Source organism: Mobula birostris, chromosome 17 (assembly GCF_030028105.1).
Source record: "Mobula birostris isolate sMobBir1 chromosome 17, sMobBir1.hap1, whole genome shotgun sequence".
NCBI lineage: Eukaryota > Metazoa > Chordata > Chondrichthyes > Myliobatiformes > Myliobatidae > Mobula > Mobula birostris.
In genome coordinates, this window is record NC_092386.1 from 51,991,116 (window position 1) to 52,009,650 (window position 18,535).

General features: G+C 41.9%; 1 protein-coding gene across 5 annotated transcripts in view; it reads right to left on the bottom strand.

Annotated features, from left to right (window-relative positions):
• Positions 1–18,535, bottom strand: part of LOC140211678 (A disintegrin and metalloproteinase with thrombospondin motifs 19-like) — a 387,009-nt gene that overhangs the window by 364,834 nt on the left and 3,640 nt on the right. For all 5 annotated transcript variants that reach the window (XR_011889546.1, XR_011889548.1, XR_011889547.1 and 2 more), the window contains one exon: positions 150–312. Coding sequence is in view for 2 of the 5 variants with exons in the window: in XM_072281716.1 (XP_072137817.1) it covers positions 150–312 (163 nt within the window). In the remaining 3 variants the exon portion in view is untranslated. The remainder of the gene's footprint in view (positions 1–149; positions 313–18,535) is intronic.

Below are 18,535 nucleotides of genomic sequence, written 5' to 3' on the forward strand. Positions count from 1 at the left end.
ATCAGTTAAATACTTGGTGTCATATTGCGAACTGTACTTTCTTGGCTATGAAGCACAAGATCATACGGAAAAATTTTGTTGACCTTTAGACATACTGCACAGAACTGAAAACTTTCAAACAGAGCCTAAAGATTCTGCTGGAAGAGTACCTGCAGAAATTCCACACAAAGTTTGTGATGTCTGTTTTTCAGCTGGTTTTTCGTCCATCGATCGTTTCCTTCTGTACACACGATGTGCGTATCCTGTTACAGCCATGGTATGATTCAGTGGTTCGATAAATATAAACTCTTCATTAATCTGAATAAATCCCATCTAGAAAATTGAAACAGAAAGAACAGTTAAAAGAAGTCTGTATTTAGATATCAGTGAATCTACTGCATGTGCTCATTTTAGGCAAACAGCGTCACTGTAAGGTGTGTTATAGGTTTCTGCCATTGCCCAACGCCGGCCCCTTAGGCCTGAGTCAACGTAGTAGTAGTAGTAGTAGTAGTAGTAGTAATGCTAAGATTTAGGCCTGGATCCAAAGCAATCAAACAGGATAAAAGTCCTGTACTTCTCTGAGACAGCTGATAAGATGAAAGGTTAAATATGTTTGCATGGACTAAATTTGCTTCTCAAAACAAAGCTAAGTTAAAATTGAAAGGCCACACTGGTAGAGTTGGAGATGTTCTGGAGTTTTACTGTATCAAAACAATGAAAGAGAATCCTTCCTTGCATTTGCCCCTTGTTACCTGGCCTACATTTCTTCAATTTTGTCAAGGAGTTGACAAACGGAAAAATGTTGCAATATCCAGTTTGCTAATTCCTAACTTTGATGGCTAAGCTTACAACCTCCACCTCATTTCCCAGATTCTTCAGAAACTCCAAACCACTCACACAGTAATCTTTTGGAATGTCTTCTTCGTTCCTAGAACACCCAGTAGGATTGATGTAGCAGTGTGACAATATCAATAGAAACTGAATAAAATTTAGTCAATTACCTGTTTTGGCTAACTGAGCTACAAATTCATTGCAGTCAAGAGTACCATAAAAATGTGTACATACAGTATATACATACACACATATACAATAAATACTGTACTTGAAAAAGACACTGATTAAAGTGATCACATTTATGACCCCTATGATTAATATTTTCAGCAACCACTGCTGGCTAAATATTCAAAGGGTTTCAACCTGAAACATTGACAATTCCTTTCCTCCCACGAATGCTGCTGGAACCACTGAATTCTTCCAGCAGATTTCTTGTTACTCCAGGACTAGAGCGATTTAATAGCTAGTTTGAAAATTGTAATTTATGATTACATTTAAAATTATAAGGCAGTTGCAAGTAATTCAGAAAATATGTAGCTCAGGTGGTTGATGGTTGGGTTGAGTTGTTCTTCAAGCCTGGCAACTTACTTGCAAATGCTTCGTCTTCATTTGAGGAGACGTCATCAGTGCAATGTTAATTGTGGCGTGTCCTCTGAATGCTTGGCCTATATACATTTATCAATTTGTAGCTGATTGGCCATCATTTTGGAAACTCAATTGTTATGTGGGGAGGAAATCTCATCACTAATTGGTTGTGTGGCAAAATTTGTGCGTTGTGGTCTGGAAATTTGCTCACATTGGCTCATAAACAAGATCAAGAAATTAATTTGCATGCCATGTATTTGCTTTCCCCATGACTTTCACTGATGCCCAGTAGAACTTGTGCCCCTCCCGACCTTCATGGGTAGAGACCAGGGAGAGTTGGTCACGCCACTTTACAGCCAGCTGATATTCATGGATCCTTGTGGAGAGCTTCCTCCCAGTTTGGCTGACATAATATTTGCTGCAGTTCCTGCATTAGATTTTGTAGACTGTACTGGCCTTGCCCAGTAGCTTGGTTTGTTCTTTTGGTCTGCAAAGTACTCTCCTCAACATTACTGCTGGCTTATTCATGACCGAAATTCTATGTTCTTGGCAAAATTCCAGACGACATCGCAGGAAGTTTGCCACACAACCAATCAGCACTGAGATCTCCACCACACATCACAACTGAGTTTCCAAAATGATGACTAATCAGCTGGTTGATAAGTGTATAAAGGCCAAGCATTCAGAAGACACCCTGCAATTAACAGCACAAAAAACTTGCATATAAATTGCCAAAATTGGAGAACAACTCAACCCAACCGATAAGGTATTTATTCAATGATGTCATTATTGTTATGGCTATTATTTTTTTTTCCTTCCTAACTCCATGCTGTCTTTCTCTAGCTAAAAGTATTTGACTTTACATGACATTCAACACTGGAATCGCAAATGAGGTACAGGAGTTCTGTTAATTAAGTTGTCATTCATAGTGTCCTCCCCTTTTCGTTAAACCTTCCCATTGTCCACTTCTAAACTTCAAGGAAGAAATTTGTCTATGGCCACTAACACTAAATGCCTACAGGAATATTGACTACTAGTTGTAGCTTCCTCCCACCTATTCAGCCCTGTTGACATTAATGGGTTTTGCATCAATAGAGCAGGTGCAACCAGCGGACAACACCCACCCCAGTCTAATGCAAGCAACAAAAGTGAAATTTTGAACCCTCTCTTATCTCTGCTGGCTTAACAATAACTGGTGAAAAGTATCTCTTAAATCTAAGCAACAACGCAAAATTAGCTCAAATCTGAGCTCCTTTCCTCCCTTTTGAGCTGTGCGATCCACTAACAAAACTGCCTAGAAGGAATTATTCTTTACTTCTACGGGCTATACTAGAAGCAATAAAACTTAGTGAAAGCAATGTTGATTATACCTAAAGGTTACAGTACATGTGAACGTGTTCTTCTCATAGGGCTGCAGAATTCCATTGCACTATTTGGAAAAAGCATGACATTTCTGGAAGAAGATGATTTTAATAACAGATACCAAAGCTTGCCACTGGGTGGTGCCTTCTATAGGCCAAAGTGTATCAAAGCTTCCTTCCCTTTACTAAATTGGGAATTTACAATAAATGGATTGTTCCTTTTTGTATGAAAAAGCAAATGAAATTGAACTTAGAACGATTTTGATTTCACCTCTAAGAGTATATAGAGCAATAATGCAACCAAGAAATCCCATTGCAATGGCGAATCTATTAGGAAGAGTCTCCTTTCAGAGGAAGGTTCTGGACTGTGTCTATAACTAAACGTCTTCAGCTTTTTACCCCCTAAAATTTTCCCATGTCATTTGTGGCATAACAGTATTCATCATCCCCTGGAAGGAGCAACCAAGCAGGTTGGAAAGGAAAAAATAACTATCTTACACCATTAGGCCAAAATATAATGCAGCAGAGTGGAGTGGGCTGGGGATAATGATCTCATTATATGGTTGGTAACTTTAAAATCCCATTGACCTCGATGTTCCAGGGAGCTTGACTTTAAAAAAAGAGTCCACCACCCTGGTACCCAGATACCTGCATTTGACAAATGTTTCCCACTAGAATATAAATCGGAGACCCATAACTCAAAAAAGACGCCCAGTGTCACTATTCAGGATTATGACCCTCAATTCAGTGACAGCCTGCAGAGAGAGTGAGGCTCAGGGCTTGTACTCACTGGAATTTAGAAGAATGGGTGGGGGTGGATCTCATTGAAACCTATCAAATGTTTAGAGTGGATGTGGAGAGGATGCTTCCTGTGGTGGGGTAGTCTAGGGCCAGAGGGCACACCCTCAGAACAGAAAGACATCCACTTAGGACAGAGATGAGGAGGAATTTCTTTAGCTGGGGGTGGTGAATCTGTGGAATTTATTGCTATAGACGGCTGTGTCCAATTTAATTAGATCAATATCAGTCTATTGCCTTGCCTGCAACCATTTGCTTTTTGTAACATTTACTATTTCATAAATAAAGGCTAAATATACAATATATCAAAGAGGATTCTTTTCAAGGCCCATTTATGTTGTTATGTTATCTCACGATCAATGTTAAACAAAGTAATACTTTGTGGACTAACGCACACTCAGAGCTTGTTCGTCGCTGGCCAGGAAATTATACAGACCTGGTGATATAGTTTAAATCTGAGAGTTACAGAACATTAACTAAGTCTTAGTCTTATATTCATATCTTTAGTAAAGGCACAACCATAATTTTAAACAAGAGAAAGTCTGCAGATGCTGGAAATGCAAAGCAACACACATACAATGTTGCAGGAACTCAGCAGGCCAGGCAGCATCCATGGAAATGAATAGATAGTCAACGTTTTGAGCCAACATACTTCATCAAAATTGAGAAGGAAGGGGGAAGATGCCAGAATAAACAGGTAGGGGGAGGGAAAGGAGGCTAGCTGGAAGGTGATATGTGAAGCCAAGTGGGTGGGAAAGGTCAAGGGCTGGAGCAGAAGGAATTTATTAGGAGAGGAGAGTGCATCATAGGAGGAAGGGAAAGAGGAGGGGACTCGGGGGAAGTGAATGGCAGATGAGGAAAGGTGAAAAGTCAAATTGGGGACTAGAGGAAGAGGGAGGGGTGGGGTTTTTTTTCATGAAAGGAGAAATCAATATTCATGCCGCTGAGATACAAGGTGTTGCTCCTCCACCCTGAGGGTGGCCTCACCTTGGCACAAGAGGAGGCCATGGACTGACATGTCTGAATGGGAACTGGAAATAAAATGTTTGGCCATGGGGTAGTGAAGTATTGCCTCACCTGGAAGGTCTGTTTGCGGCCCTGAATCGAGGTGAGGAACGAGGTATATGGACGGTCGTAGTACTTAGGCCATTGCAGGGATAAGTGCCGGGAGATTGGTGGGGAAGGATGGATGGACGAGGGAATCACGGAGGGAGCAATCTCTGCAGAAAGTGGGGTGGGGGGGGGGTGGGGGGGGAGGTAAAGATATGTTTAGTGGTAGGATCAATCATTATTACAAAGCAGTTATCCAGATGAGACCAAAGCTCTGTAATTCACACTCTTCAGCCAAGTCACTAAAATTGGAATGTTTAAATTCATTGAGAATTTTTGAAGATAATAGTATGGTAAAAGTAAAATACCATAACTCTAGATTATTTCTGTTGCAATTAGGCTGATGGTTTGAACCTAATTTTCTCAATACAGTGTTTCAGAATATATGGTATTAGAAATGTAAAACAAAATATTGTGATTACTTTTGAAGATGGATTAAAGGAAATGGCTCAACCTTGTACTTCTCTAAAGTGAATTTGACACGCTAAATTGCAACAGGTGTAGAACTAACTGGTGGTCAGACTTTCAAAGTGTAACATGAAACGTAGTAATGTATGTCAGATTTGAATGGCAAAAAAAAACAAATACTTTCACTTTTAAAAAAAGAACAGAAAATGGAGCAACTGAAGTGAACCACGTGTCATCTTCTTAAGATACCAAGCTAATTTGACGCTTTTCATAAATTTATGAAGGTAAATGTCTAGTCCAGTGGTTTTCAATGTGGGCCATATGGCCCCCAAGGGGTCATGCAGGATTTCATAGGGGCCACAAGTTAAAGAAGAAGAAACTAAGGGTAACAGTTACAAGGAAAAAGCTGTAATCTCATCCCATGCAAAGAGATTATTACACTTCCCTTGAAAAACTCAAACTTTCCAGCAGCAGTATTGGACGTTGTAAGTTCACGAAATTTCCCTCACTGGCAACTCTTAAAATAGAATTACAAGATGATGATCACTTGAAACAACTGCACACTGAGATGGAATTTCAGTTCAGAGACCTGCTGGAGATGCATGTTCCAGATTGGGTGGTGGATCCATTTGGGGTGAGTGTGAATGATGTTCACACCACATCGCAAGAATGTCTTATTGAGCTGCAGAGTGATAGAACAGCTCAAGCAAAATTCTCAAGTGTAGCAAGCCAAATTTCTGGATAACTAGTTGTTATGCTTTGTAACTTCAAAACATTAAACTAAGGCTACATCCACACTAGACCAGATAATTTTGAAAATGCCGGTTTCACGTAAAAACAACAGGCATCCACACTAGGCATTTTTGAAAATATCTCTGTCCACATTAAAGTGGATATTTGGGCAAATCTCCCCCTGTTGGGCATGCGCAGGACACACAGAAAACAAGCGAAGAGAAAACCATATACTTGGTGCGCGTTTGTCCAGTTACAGACTAGAAAAACTTAAGAGAAAACTGCCAAACGTAAGATTTGGTGCCTGTTTGTCCAGAACCATTTCCTACAGCCATAGTCTCTTCACTGATGAAAGGGACGACAGCTACAACTAAATGCAATAAGGCCTGTTACTGGGCAAAAATGAAACTTGCTGTTACCTCATTTGTTTGCCTTTACTTTTGCCATGTCTTTGTGTATTATTTTGCTGTATTTAACATGTGCAATAAAACGAGTTACTGGGCAAAAGTGACAATTGCATCTATTGAATGTTTGCGCAAGCAATACATTAATAAAGCACCTTGTTAAATGCATAAAACTTGTCTGCATCAGTGTTATCTTGTATTTCCATACAATGCTACATTAGGCTGTGACACGTCTATTGTCAGATATTGTTGTGGTGTTGGAGGTTGCGTTCAAGAAAACAATGAAATGCCGTGCTGCTGCCACCATTTGTTCCGGCACGTCATGACAGCGGTTTTAAAAATAGCCGGTTACCCCGTACACACTACGCCGGATATTAGGCGTTTTCAGATTTATTCACTCTGGAGAGCATTTCTGGAAAGCTCCGTTTTCAGGGGAGGAAAAAGCCATTTTAAAGTGGACAGAGGGTCAAAATGAAGAGAAAAAGCTTCGGTTATGGATTTATCCGGTCTAGTGTGAATGTAGCCTAACTTAAAGGATGACATGAGAGTCCAAAATGTTTCATACTTCTAATGATTCCTTTCTTTTTGGCCTTCCATTCATCCAGCTGGGCTTTGGTCTCAGCTTTTACTTTTACAAGCAGCTTTTTGTCTCCTACTTGAAGTTTATGCAATAACATTAATGCACACAGAGTAGATTCTGGTTCTTTATACTCACAAAAGCTGAATGCTTGCAACTTTCCTGATGCTTGTTAAACTCTCCTCCAGCTTAACACCAAGCCACATTTCGCAAGTAACTGCCTGATTAACACATCAGAAGCTTTCTCAGATATGTTGGCTGCAAAAACTGTTGTAGTCAGATCAGTGCTTTCGTCAATTTCACAATTCCTCTCAGTAGCATGATCCTTCCTTGGTCGAATGTGCTTTCTAACCAGAGGCACAGAGGTTGGCACCAACACCTGTTTCTCCTTTGTTGTGCAACGGTTCATGGTGTTCGGCATGGAGATAGCTCTGGCATCATGTAGTACCTTTCTTAGTTCACTTTCCATTGGCTTCATTACCGGGCATGTGGTAGATGAATCTCCAATCAATTTCTAGCTGTCTCAGCCAATCACAATGCTGGCCCTCCTGTTTTTACCACATGCAAGCTCACTGTGCCTTGTTGGTTGTTGTATTTCACCGTTGTTTATGTTATTTCTATGGTTTTTCTATTCCCACAGAAGTTATCTTTTCTCCAGTGTAAGTTCTTAGTTGGATATCTGCGGGCTTCAGTTTGGTATCTTTGAAATGCCTTTCAAACACATTTTGTGGAATGACCGAAACAGCCGAAAGAGTGTCCAATTGCACTTTAATTCATTTGCCCTTCACTTTTGGCATAAGCCATATTGCTTGTTTATGTTAATTTTCACACTGTTAACGTCAAAGCTACACAATCTTTTGTCACGCCTATCATTATGAGATTTTTCATCAACAGTGTGCAGATCAGTGTTCGTTTTGAAACTGGAACTTGAAATTTTATCCTTTTCCCTTCGCTGTGCAGTCCATTTATTTTTGTCTGCTCAACATGCTCTTAGAATGTGTCCTATTTTGCAGCATTTTCTGCAAGTTTTGCCTGTAAACTTTCATATGTCTGCTGTATGTGAGCCCCGCCACAACAGTTACAAAATTTGTTCAGCCTGGCTGGTTTCTGCTTAGATGATGCAATTTTGTTCATGCTCACTTTCATTTGTCTCTGTCTGCGGTTTCCATTGAAACAGCAATTTCCACTGCTCTTTTAAACGTAAGCCGTGCTTCAGTTAAGAGCCATTTGTGAATGCTTTCTTGTAAGATTCCACAAACTAAATGATTTCTCAGTGCTTCATTAAGCCCATTACCAAACTGACAGTGCTGAGCCAATCTCTTCAATTCAGGCACATAAGCTAAAATGCACAACCCCTTCTATTTGATTTCACTTATGAAACCTAAAGCATTCTACAATCAACAATGGTTTTAGTTCTAAATATTCCTGCATTACTTTTACAAAGCTCATTTCTGATGGATTGGTTGGATCAAGGCATGCACATGTCACGTGGTGGACATGTAATTAACTTATTTTTACATATAACCAGTAATGAATTATTTCAACTAACAAGAATGCTTAATAAAACAACATACGGTGTATACAAGATTACTCAAATATTATTGAAGTATTAAATACACAACACTAGTGATATTCAAAATAATTGTCCATAGTTTTGGGAGAAAGAAAAGTTGTTTTGAATTGGATTTCCCATCTCTTATCTGGTTGAATGTAGTTTCAGTCAAGCTCTTCACCTGCTATCAAAAGCTCGTAACCATCTTGACATTAAGAAAAGAGATGATCTTCAATTATCTTTAACCAAGTTGCAACTAGATAATCAAAAACTTATTAGTTTGCACCACTCACAAAGATCTCACTAAATACCCAAAGTAGCAATATTAAGCATATTTTCATTGCTTGTTGGAAGAATGTTATGGATATTATAAATAAAGTGTCCTAGTCAGAGCTTTGAAACAGCTTTATTTTTCACATACACCTAGAACATTGTATTTAACATATAAAATACTTATAACCTGTTAAAACATAAATATTGACAGTATATTAGAATAATTAGTAGAGATGACCAAAAAAAAACCATTAGCAGCCAATGGAGGCTATGGAGGTGGAGGCCAGACACCAAACACCACATAGGCATCATATTCAAAATACTTCAACTTGAGAGAAAATGGAGAATGAGATTTACCAGGATGCACAATAACAGCAACAGATAGTGGATGTGGCAGATGTATCGGTGAGTTTAGGAGACATGAGCATTCTCAGCCATTTACCAAGTTTATAAGGAGAAATGTTTCTATTTTAGCTAATATTATTGAGAAAGATAGTGTCATTGCTGGTGACAGGGGTAGCATCTAAAACTTAGCTGAGGCTATGAACTGTATGTCTCGCCGAAGACATCACGAAAAACTTGAGAGGACATTTTAAGCTGGTGATGCCAGTGATTTTCAAGGGATATAAATTTATATTAAACCAGGCTCCAGAAGAAATGTCTGGTGAATACATGGTCAGGCTAAAGACAAAGGCGGGCAATGCAGGAATGCTAAGGGAAACATTACAAGACTCTAGTGTGGGGATATAATGCTTAAAGAAATGCGTAGAATGACCATCAGCTTTCAGGTGGTGCATAAAAAAAGAAGCATTTTATTCTCAGGGCATAGTTCCAAGGTGCCATCAGGAAACAAGCCCATTGAAATGATAACAGAAGTCTTGTTTTCTACATTGCTAAATCATGTGGAAAATTCATGTGGGTTCAGCAGATAACTCATGGACCAGATGAGCAAAAAAGGCAAAGTTCAAAGTACTTTTATTATCAATTATGTACTCTATAAGCAACCTCGAGATTCGTCTCATTGCAGGCAGCCACAAAAAAGAAACCCAACAGAACCCATTTTAAAAATGAATCAATAGAACCAACTTTTTTTAAAAAAAACAGCCAATATGCAGAACAAGAACAACAAAAGTAAGCAAATAACATTCAGAACTGAAGTTCATGAAAGTGAAGCCACAGTCATGAAGCCAGTCACAAGTGATCCAGGGCATGTTGGTTGCAGGCCACAGCGTCAGTTCAGCGGAGAGACTGGTATACCTCACAAGCAGCAAGCTGAACACTGACCCATCCCATACAGCTGGCCCCAACACCCTGAGCTTTTCAATATGGCCTGGAGCTTAAATTAACCAAAAGCGGATCTTCTTCACTCTCAGATGCAAGCCCTGTCACTTCGATACACCCTGAGGCCGGGGACCCGCCACCTCAATTTGGCCCATACTCAACCATTCCAATTCAGCCCAGCACTCAAATCGTAAAACGTTCCTCACTCTCAGTCCCAGACCCCACCACCTTGACTCTACCTCTTATTTACCCCTCGATCGTGACCCCACTAAGGAGCACCAGGCCATTGTCTCCCACACCATCACCGACTTTATCCACTCAGGGGATCTCCCATCCACTGCTACCAACCTTATAGTTCCCACACCCCGCACTTCCCGTTTCTACCTCCTACCCAAGATCCACAAACCTGCCTGTCCTGGCCGACCTATAGTCTCAGCTTGCTCCTGCCCCACCGAACTCATTTCTGCATACCTCGACACGGTTTTATCTTCCCCCCCCCCTCCCCGGTTCAATCCCTTCCGACCTATGTTCGTAACACTTCTCACGCTCTTAAACTTTTCGATGATTTTAAGTTCCCTGGCCCCCACCGCTTTATTTTCACCATGGATGTCCAGTCCTTATATACTTCCATCCCCCATCAGGAAGGTCTCAAAGCTCTACGCTTCTTTTTGGATTCCAGACCTAATCAGTTCCCCTCTACCACCACTCTGCTCCGCCTAGCGGAATTAGTCCTTACTCTTAATAATTTCTCCTTTGGCTCCTCCCATTTCCTCCAAACTAAAGGTGTAGCTATGGGCACCTGTATGGGTCCTAGCTATGCCTGCCTTTTTGTTGGCTTTGTGGAACAATCTATGTTCTGTGCCTATTCTGGTATCTGTCCCCCACTTTTCCTTCGCTACATCGACGACTGCATTGGCGCTGCTTCCTGCACGCATGCAGAACTCGTAGAACTCGTTGACTTTGTTAACTTTGCCTCCAACTTTCACCCTGCCCTCAAGTTTACCTGGTCCATTTCCGACACCTCCCTCCCCTTTCTAGATCTTTCTGTCTCTGTCTCTGGAGACAGCTTATCCACTGATGTCTACTATAAGCCTACTGACTCTCACAGCTATCTGGACTATTCTTCTTCTCACCCTGTCTCTTGCAAAAACATCATCCTCTTCTCGCAATCCCTCCATCTCCGCCGCATCTGCTCTCAGGATGACGCTTTTCATTCTAGGACGAGGGAGATGTCTTCCTTTTTTAAAGAAAGGGGCTTCCCTTCCTCCACTATCAACTCTGCTCTTAAACGCATCTCCCCCATTTCACGTACATCTGCTCTCACTCCATCCTCCCGCCACCCCACTAGGAATAGGGTTCCCCTGGTCCTCACCTACCACCCCACCAGCCTCCGGGTCCAACATATTATTCTCCATAACTTCCACCACCTCCAACGGGATCCCACCACTAAGCACATCTTTCCCTCCCCCACTCTCTCTGCATTCTGCAGGGATCGCTCCCTACACAACTCCCTTGTCCATTCGTCCCCCCCATCCCTCCCCACTGATCTCCCTCCTGGCACTTATCCGTGTAAGCAGAACAAGTGCTACACATGCCCTTACACTTCCTCCCTTACCACCATTCAGGGCCCCCAACAGTCCTTCCAGGTGAGGTAACACTTCACCTGTGAATCGACTGGGGTGATATACTGCGTCCGGTGCTCCCGATGTGGCCTTTTATATATTGGCGAGACCCGACGCAGACTGGGAGACCGCTTTGCTGAACATCTACGCTCTGTCCGCCAGAGAAAGCAGGATCTCCCAGTGGCCACACATTTTAATTCCACATCCCATTCCCATTCTGACATGTCCATCCACGGCCTCCTCTACTGTAAAGATGAAGCCACATTCAAGTTGGAGGAACAACACCTTATATTCCGTCTGGGTAGCCTCCAACCTGATGGCATGAACATCGACTTCTCTAACTTCCGCTAAGGCCCCACCTCCCCCTCGTACCCCATCTGTTACTCATTTTTATGCACACATTCTTTCTCTCACTCTCCTTTTTCTCCCTCTGTCCCTCTGAATATACCCCTTGCCCATCCTCTGGGTCCTCCCCCCCCCCCCGTCTTTCTTCCCGGATCTCCTGTCCCATGATCCTCTCGTATCCCTTTTGCCAATCACCTGTCCAGCTCTTGGCTTCATCCCTCCCCCTCCAGTCTTCTCCTATCATTTTGGATCTCCCCCTCCCCCTCCTACTTTCAAATCCCTTACTCACTCTTCCTTCAGTTAGTCCTGACGAAGGGTCTCGGCCTGAAACGTCGACTGCACCTCTTCCTACAGATGCTGCCTGGCCTGCTGCGTTCACCAGCAACTTTGATGTGTGTTGCTTGAATTTCCAGCATCTGCAGAATTCCTGTTGTTCACCTTGGTTCTGACGCTTTGAATCACCTCCAAGTCTGCTCCAGCAGCCAAACGCTGAATCATTCCCGCCCTCGGGCCTAGACCCCACCTCCTCAGTTCAGCCTGTACACACCATGTCACAACCATCCTGCACCTTCAAGACCTCAGATCAGACCACAAACATGCCAGGTCATTCAGGCTCGACTCTGGAAGAGAAGCTACAGGTCATTGACCATTTTCAAGAAAAAATGTGACTAATAAAGTAGTTAACAGTTGTTTTTGCTGCCAGCCAGTCATTGCTGTGCTTCACCAGTGCCTTCTTGAACCGGTAAAAATGGCAGGAGGGCGATAAAAAAATTTGTGGGATGCAAGAGGCAGGGGGCCTTGATCAGAGCCACCAGTCCTGAGAACACTCATTCAAGATGGTCCAATACTGCAACAGCAACATGGTGTGAATCCTTGCCTGTGAAAATGATAATCCCTGCTTCCTTCAGCAGTGAAGGATAAAGGTACTGAGCGGTCCAGCTGGGCTACTACTATACACACAGGAGAGTCAGGCAATGTAGAGAGAAGCTACAGAAAGTTGTAAAATTAGTCAGCTGCCTCAAGGATGCAAACCCCGGTAGTATCCAAGATATCTTCAAGGAGAGGTGCCTCAGAGAGGCGGTGTCCATTATTAAGGACCTCCACCCACTCTCCCCCATCACCCAGGACATGCCCCCTTCTCATTGTTACCATCAGGAAGGAGGTACAGAAGCCTCAAGGCACACACTCAATGATTCAGGAACAGCTTCTTCCCCTCTGCCATCTGATTTTAAATGGACATTGGAACCCATGAGCCCTACCCCACTTCTTTAATTTCTGTTTTTTGTACTACTATTGTTAATTTAAGTATTTAATATACATATATATACTTGATGTAATTCAGTCTTTTTCCTCTATAATTATCATGTATTGCATTATCCTGCTGCTGCTAAGTTGACAAATTATGGAAATGGAGTGATATAGATCATATGCAGGCAGATGGGATTAGTTTGGATTGGCATCATGATTGGTGCAAACACCATGGGCAATGGGCATGCCCCTGTGACATACTCTTCCATGTTTGGTGAAACAGGAAAGGTCTACTGTCTGCAGAAAGTCAGACTGGGAGTCAGAATGTAAGGCAGTGTAAAAACAAAGGTAGAAGAATAGAGAGCTTTAAGAAGCACTAAGGATTGGATTGTAGATTCAAGACATACAGTAATGCACTGAACACAAACATATAATTCGTATTTGTTAAATAGGATGCCGTGCACAATCCTGATTTTATGGAGATGGACGTGAGAAGCACGGAGGAACATCTGGAGAAAACTTCTGAAATGCCCGGTTCACTGCCGCTGCTACTGTGCAATCGAGAATCTCTGGAGGGAAGGCCCCAAATCCTCAACTTTGCCTGTTGCTGGCGGCCGGGGCTGGGGTTGAAGCGCTCGGCAGAGATGGTGCTCGGTGCTCGGTGTCGGAGGGCTGGTCGGAGGCTCAGAGTTTTTGGACGGACTGAGAGTCGGACTGTGGTCCGACAGGGTGCTGCATCAGCAAGTTTGCAGCGCTGGAAACTCATGGCAGGGAGAGTTTCTTCCTTCTACCATCTGTGTGAGATGTTGGGACTTTTGAGAGACTTTGAGACTATTTTTTACCATGCCCATGGTCTGTTCTTCTATTAAATTACGGTATTGCTTGCACTGTTGTAACTATATGTTATAATTACGTGGTTTTTGTCAGTTTTAGTCTTGCTCTGTCCTGTGTTTCTGTGATATCACAGTGGAGGAACATTGTACCATTTCTTAATGCATGCATTACTAAATGACAATAAAAGAGGACTGCATGTCCTCATAATCTAATAATCTAATCTAATTATAACTATTGAGTTGCTGATAAGACCCCTTAGTCTCAGTGTAAATTTTTTTTATGAACAGTTTGCTGTATACAAGTGACATGAGGAAGGTGGTGTTCGTGAATACATTATAAGTTGTAATCACATTTCTGAAGACAATTATGATAGACCAATGACTGCAGAACAGAATGTGACCCCAGATACAGGTTTCCCCCCGCCATCCAAAGGTAGAGCGTTCCTATGAAACGGTTCGTAAGCCGAAATGTCGTAAAGCGAAGAAGCAATTACCATTTATTTATATGGGAAAATTTTGGGAGCGTTCACAGACCCAGAAATAACCTACCAAATCATGCCAAATAACACATAAAACCTAAAATAACAGTAACACATAGTAAAAGCAGGAATGATATGATAAATACACAGCCTATATAAAGTAGAAATACTTTTCCACAATCATTACTGCGCTACTCTCCGTAGCGAAAATCGCACGCAAGCGCCGTCAGCAGAAAATCTCACGCAAGCGCTGTTGGCAAAAACGCGCAAGCGCTCTCCTGTAACTTTTAAGTGATGAAGCTGTCAAATCATACCAAATAACACGTAAAAATACACAGCCAATATAAAGCAGAAATAATGTATGTACAGTGTAGTATCTCTTACTGGAATTGGGAAGACAGCACAAAGCACACATGATGGTGTGTTAGACTGAATCGTCGCAGGTTGGCTGGTGCAGTGGCCCCCACCCTCCGGGCTGCAAACCGATACATTGCTGTGAAGAACGCAGGGGTCCAGCGGTAGCCGGGAGGTACACAGCACATCTTTAAGAAAAAACCCGAAACAAACATGGTAATTAATTAGGTGACGTCCGTAATTGTCGGCCCAGATCAGTGCCGATTTCCGATTGCGTCGTCTCTGATCTGGGCCGACAATTACATGTCGGCGGCACCTAATTAATTAGCATGTTTATTTTGGCTTTTTTCTTAAAGATGTGCTGTATGCCTCCCGGCTACCGCTGCATTCTCCGCTAATCTGTCCGCGGCCTGGGTGTTGGGGTGGTGGGACACTGGGGTGTCATCTCGTCGTCTGTTTCCATTAGAACAGGCAGCTCATCTTCTTCTATCCCTGCCTGCCTCGATGTCGAAGGTCGAGGTTCGTTGTCTGCTGTGGCTGATGTGGAAGGCTTGCTTGACTGCTGAGCCTCGCGCATTTTTCTATCACACAGTTCTTTAATAAGGACTCAAACCATCCTGCAAATATCCCCTAAACCGACGTACCCTTTCAAAATTAAAGTCGTACTTTATCATTACTCATATGGTTTCCATTGCTATCCTTTTTTCTTCCAATTGCATCAGCTCTTCATCTGTCAGTTCTTGGTGATGGGATGCCAAAACCTCTTCAACATTATGTTCGTCAGCTTCCACAAGCCAAACTCACATTGTCCTTACTTCGTTCACCACGATCAAAACGCTTAATTATATCTAGTTTTACCGTAACACCCTTACGAGCTCCTTCAGGCTTTTCCGATACCATAGAAATCATCTTGCAAACGGCTGCTCACAGGTACGTGTTGAAGCAAAGCAGTTCCGAATCCGGGGGAGAGCAGCTGCTCGGGGCGCACTGCCTTTTATCGCGCGCTGAATTTTCTTTTTCGTAACAGTGAAAAGACCTTCTGAAAGCGAAAACAGGGTGCTAATGTAGGTCTTTCAAAACAGTGAGGTTTCGTAAAGCAAACGTTCGAAAAGCGGGGGACACCTAGATTTATGTGGTCCTTATAGAGAAGTGATCCACTGGGATCAAAAGTTCCTGGAGTGGGTATTGCAGTAATTTCTTTCAGCAGAGACCAGGAGAACAAGATATCAGAAGAGTGAATTAATTAACTGATCTTATATAAATAAAATGATAATGGCTTGCACTATTTCCTTATCTTTTAGTAGGGCACACAAGTTTAAGTATCTTATAAGCAATTACACCATGTGATATAACTTTTAATACATTGTTGTACATAGCTCTACCATAAATCAAAAATCACTGCTTTCAGTAAAGGGTATTCTGTTATAGGAATCACCTCTGTTTATTAGGTACAAAATTAATTGGCCACTGGGGGTATATGAGGAGAAAATGCTGGATTTATAGAGGATCCTCATCAAACTGAGCTGGTTGGGTCAAACAGCCTGTTTCCACATTATTTATAATTTCTGTAATTTCAAAGTAGCAAAACAAAAGGCAAAAGAAAAGTATACTTGTTGCTAAAAGATGAGTCAAGTGCTGATGAAATAGTTACAAGCTGCCATGATATTAGTGGTATGGAGGTAAGGTGAGGGAACTGCAAATTCTCAGAACACGTGGACTATTGAAAATGTAGACCAGAAGTGCAGTGGTCTTGGTGAACCTAAGTTCCCAGGCCTGATCGAAAGCCTGAGTGACTTTGTTTCCATCTGGAATAGAAATTGGCCAAATGAAGGATATCCCATTTTATTGTAGTTTCAAAAGGGACTGTAAAAGTGTAAATGCTTTATGTAATTACTTGCCTATCTCACAAGTAACAAGTTACACTCATTTAAAAATTTTCCAAAGTTATTTTCTATACTCACATCTATTCAAGTACCATCTCTTCTATACAGCCATCAAAAAATGGATGTAACCGTAATCATATGACTCCTCAGTAATGCCGAGACTATCTTGCTCTCTATCATCCATAGCATCACACGGCTGAAACTAGGCCATTCCAGGATACAATGCAACATGGTGCTCTGTTGGTCACTAAAACTGCAATTCACCACCCAGTGAGTGTTTGGGAATGTTGTACAGTGTTTTGATCTCATTAAGTCAGAACAGTGAATTTGGCCATGAAATTTCTAGTGGAAATGGGCAGCTGGTTAATAGAGGGAATGGGATTTTACACAGACTGCCTATAATTTCATGCCTGGTTCTAAGCAGCAAAGAAGTTAATCAGTAGCATCAGCAAGTTGTCTAATGCTTTTGAATTTCATTTCACCGATACAACTGTAGAGTACATTCAGTCTTTCCATTCAGTTAAGAACTTCTGGGCATTCTGCTCTTGAAATGAAATTCAACCTGCCAAAAATTGGGACTTACAATGCACCTTTAGAATTAATGCAGAAAGTCCAAAATTGCTTACACAGGATGACATATGCAATCCCCTGCCAGTAATGGAAGAGTCAGTGGAGTGCTCACCATACCAACATTCATACGACTAAGTCCAACTGAATGACCTTCAGAAGATGTGTACAATGTACTGACCAAACAAAAATGTTTTAGTTACTGGCTTTGGTGAACATTTGGAAGATCTAATTGTCACCGCTAAGAACACATCCTACTCCCTCCTGTAAAATAAGCCATGCTGAGAGAGATCTCCGATTACCCTCAGCTGCTGGTCAAATTTAATACTCTAGCATGTTCAACCAAAGTAATGTTTTCTGGATTAATTAATTTATTGATTTCTCTTTCTGGAAGGGCAAAGAAAGACTAATGACCTGTTCTCATGACAACAACCATTTCCTCAAACGTCAGCAAAACAAAAGAACTGGTTATTGACTTCAGTGCACATGGTCCTGTTAAAATCAGTGATCCTGAGGTTAGGAGGGTTAAGAGTTTCAAGTTTCTAATGTGAACATCACCAATAAACTGTCCTGATCCCACCACGTCCATGGCCAAGGAAGTTCACTAGCAACTCTACTTCCTCAGGAGGTTAGAGGAATTTGCAATGTCTCCTTTGACCCTAACAAAGGTTTATCAATGCATCATAGAAAGTATCCTGTCTAGATGCCCCATAACTTGGTCTGCATCACTGCTCTCCCCTTGACCACAAAAAGCTACAGAGTTGTGAACACAGCTTAGCAAATCATGGAAAACAGCTTCCCCTCCATGGGTTTTGCCTACATAATCAAAGATCCCACCCACTTCAGACGTTCTCTCTCTCCCCCTTCCCCAGACTCGATTGCACCTTCTATCGCCTATTAAATATTCGCTACTATGATAAGAGTGGTTCTTGAGCTCACAACCTATCCCATTGTGATCTTGCACCTCACTGCCAACTTTCTCTGTACTGTAACACTTCGTTCTGCACAGTTATTGTTTCACCTTGTACTACCTCAATGCACTGTGTAATGAACAATATGCAAGGCAAGCTCTTCACTGTATCTCAGTACCTGTGATAATAATAAACCAATTTTCCAATTTGCGGGAATCTGGAGTAACAACTCAATTGGTTAAACAGCATCTGTAAAGGGACAGGAACTGACAATGTTTTGGATCGAAATCTTGCAGCTCAAAATGCCAATGATTCTTCACACCGCCCCACCTCCCTCCTCACCCCGATGCAGTTCAACTGTTAGGTTCCTTCCTTATTCTCTTAGTTTGAATTTGTGTA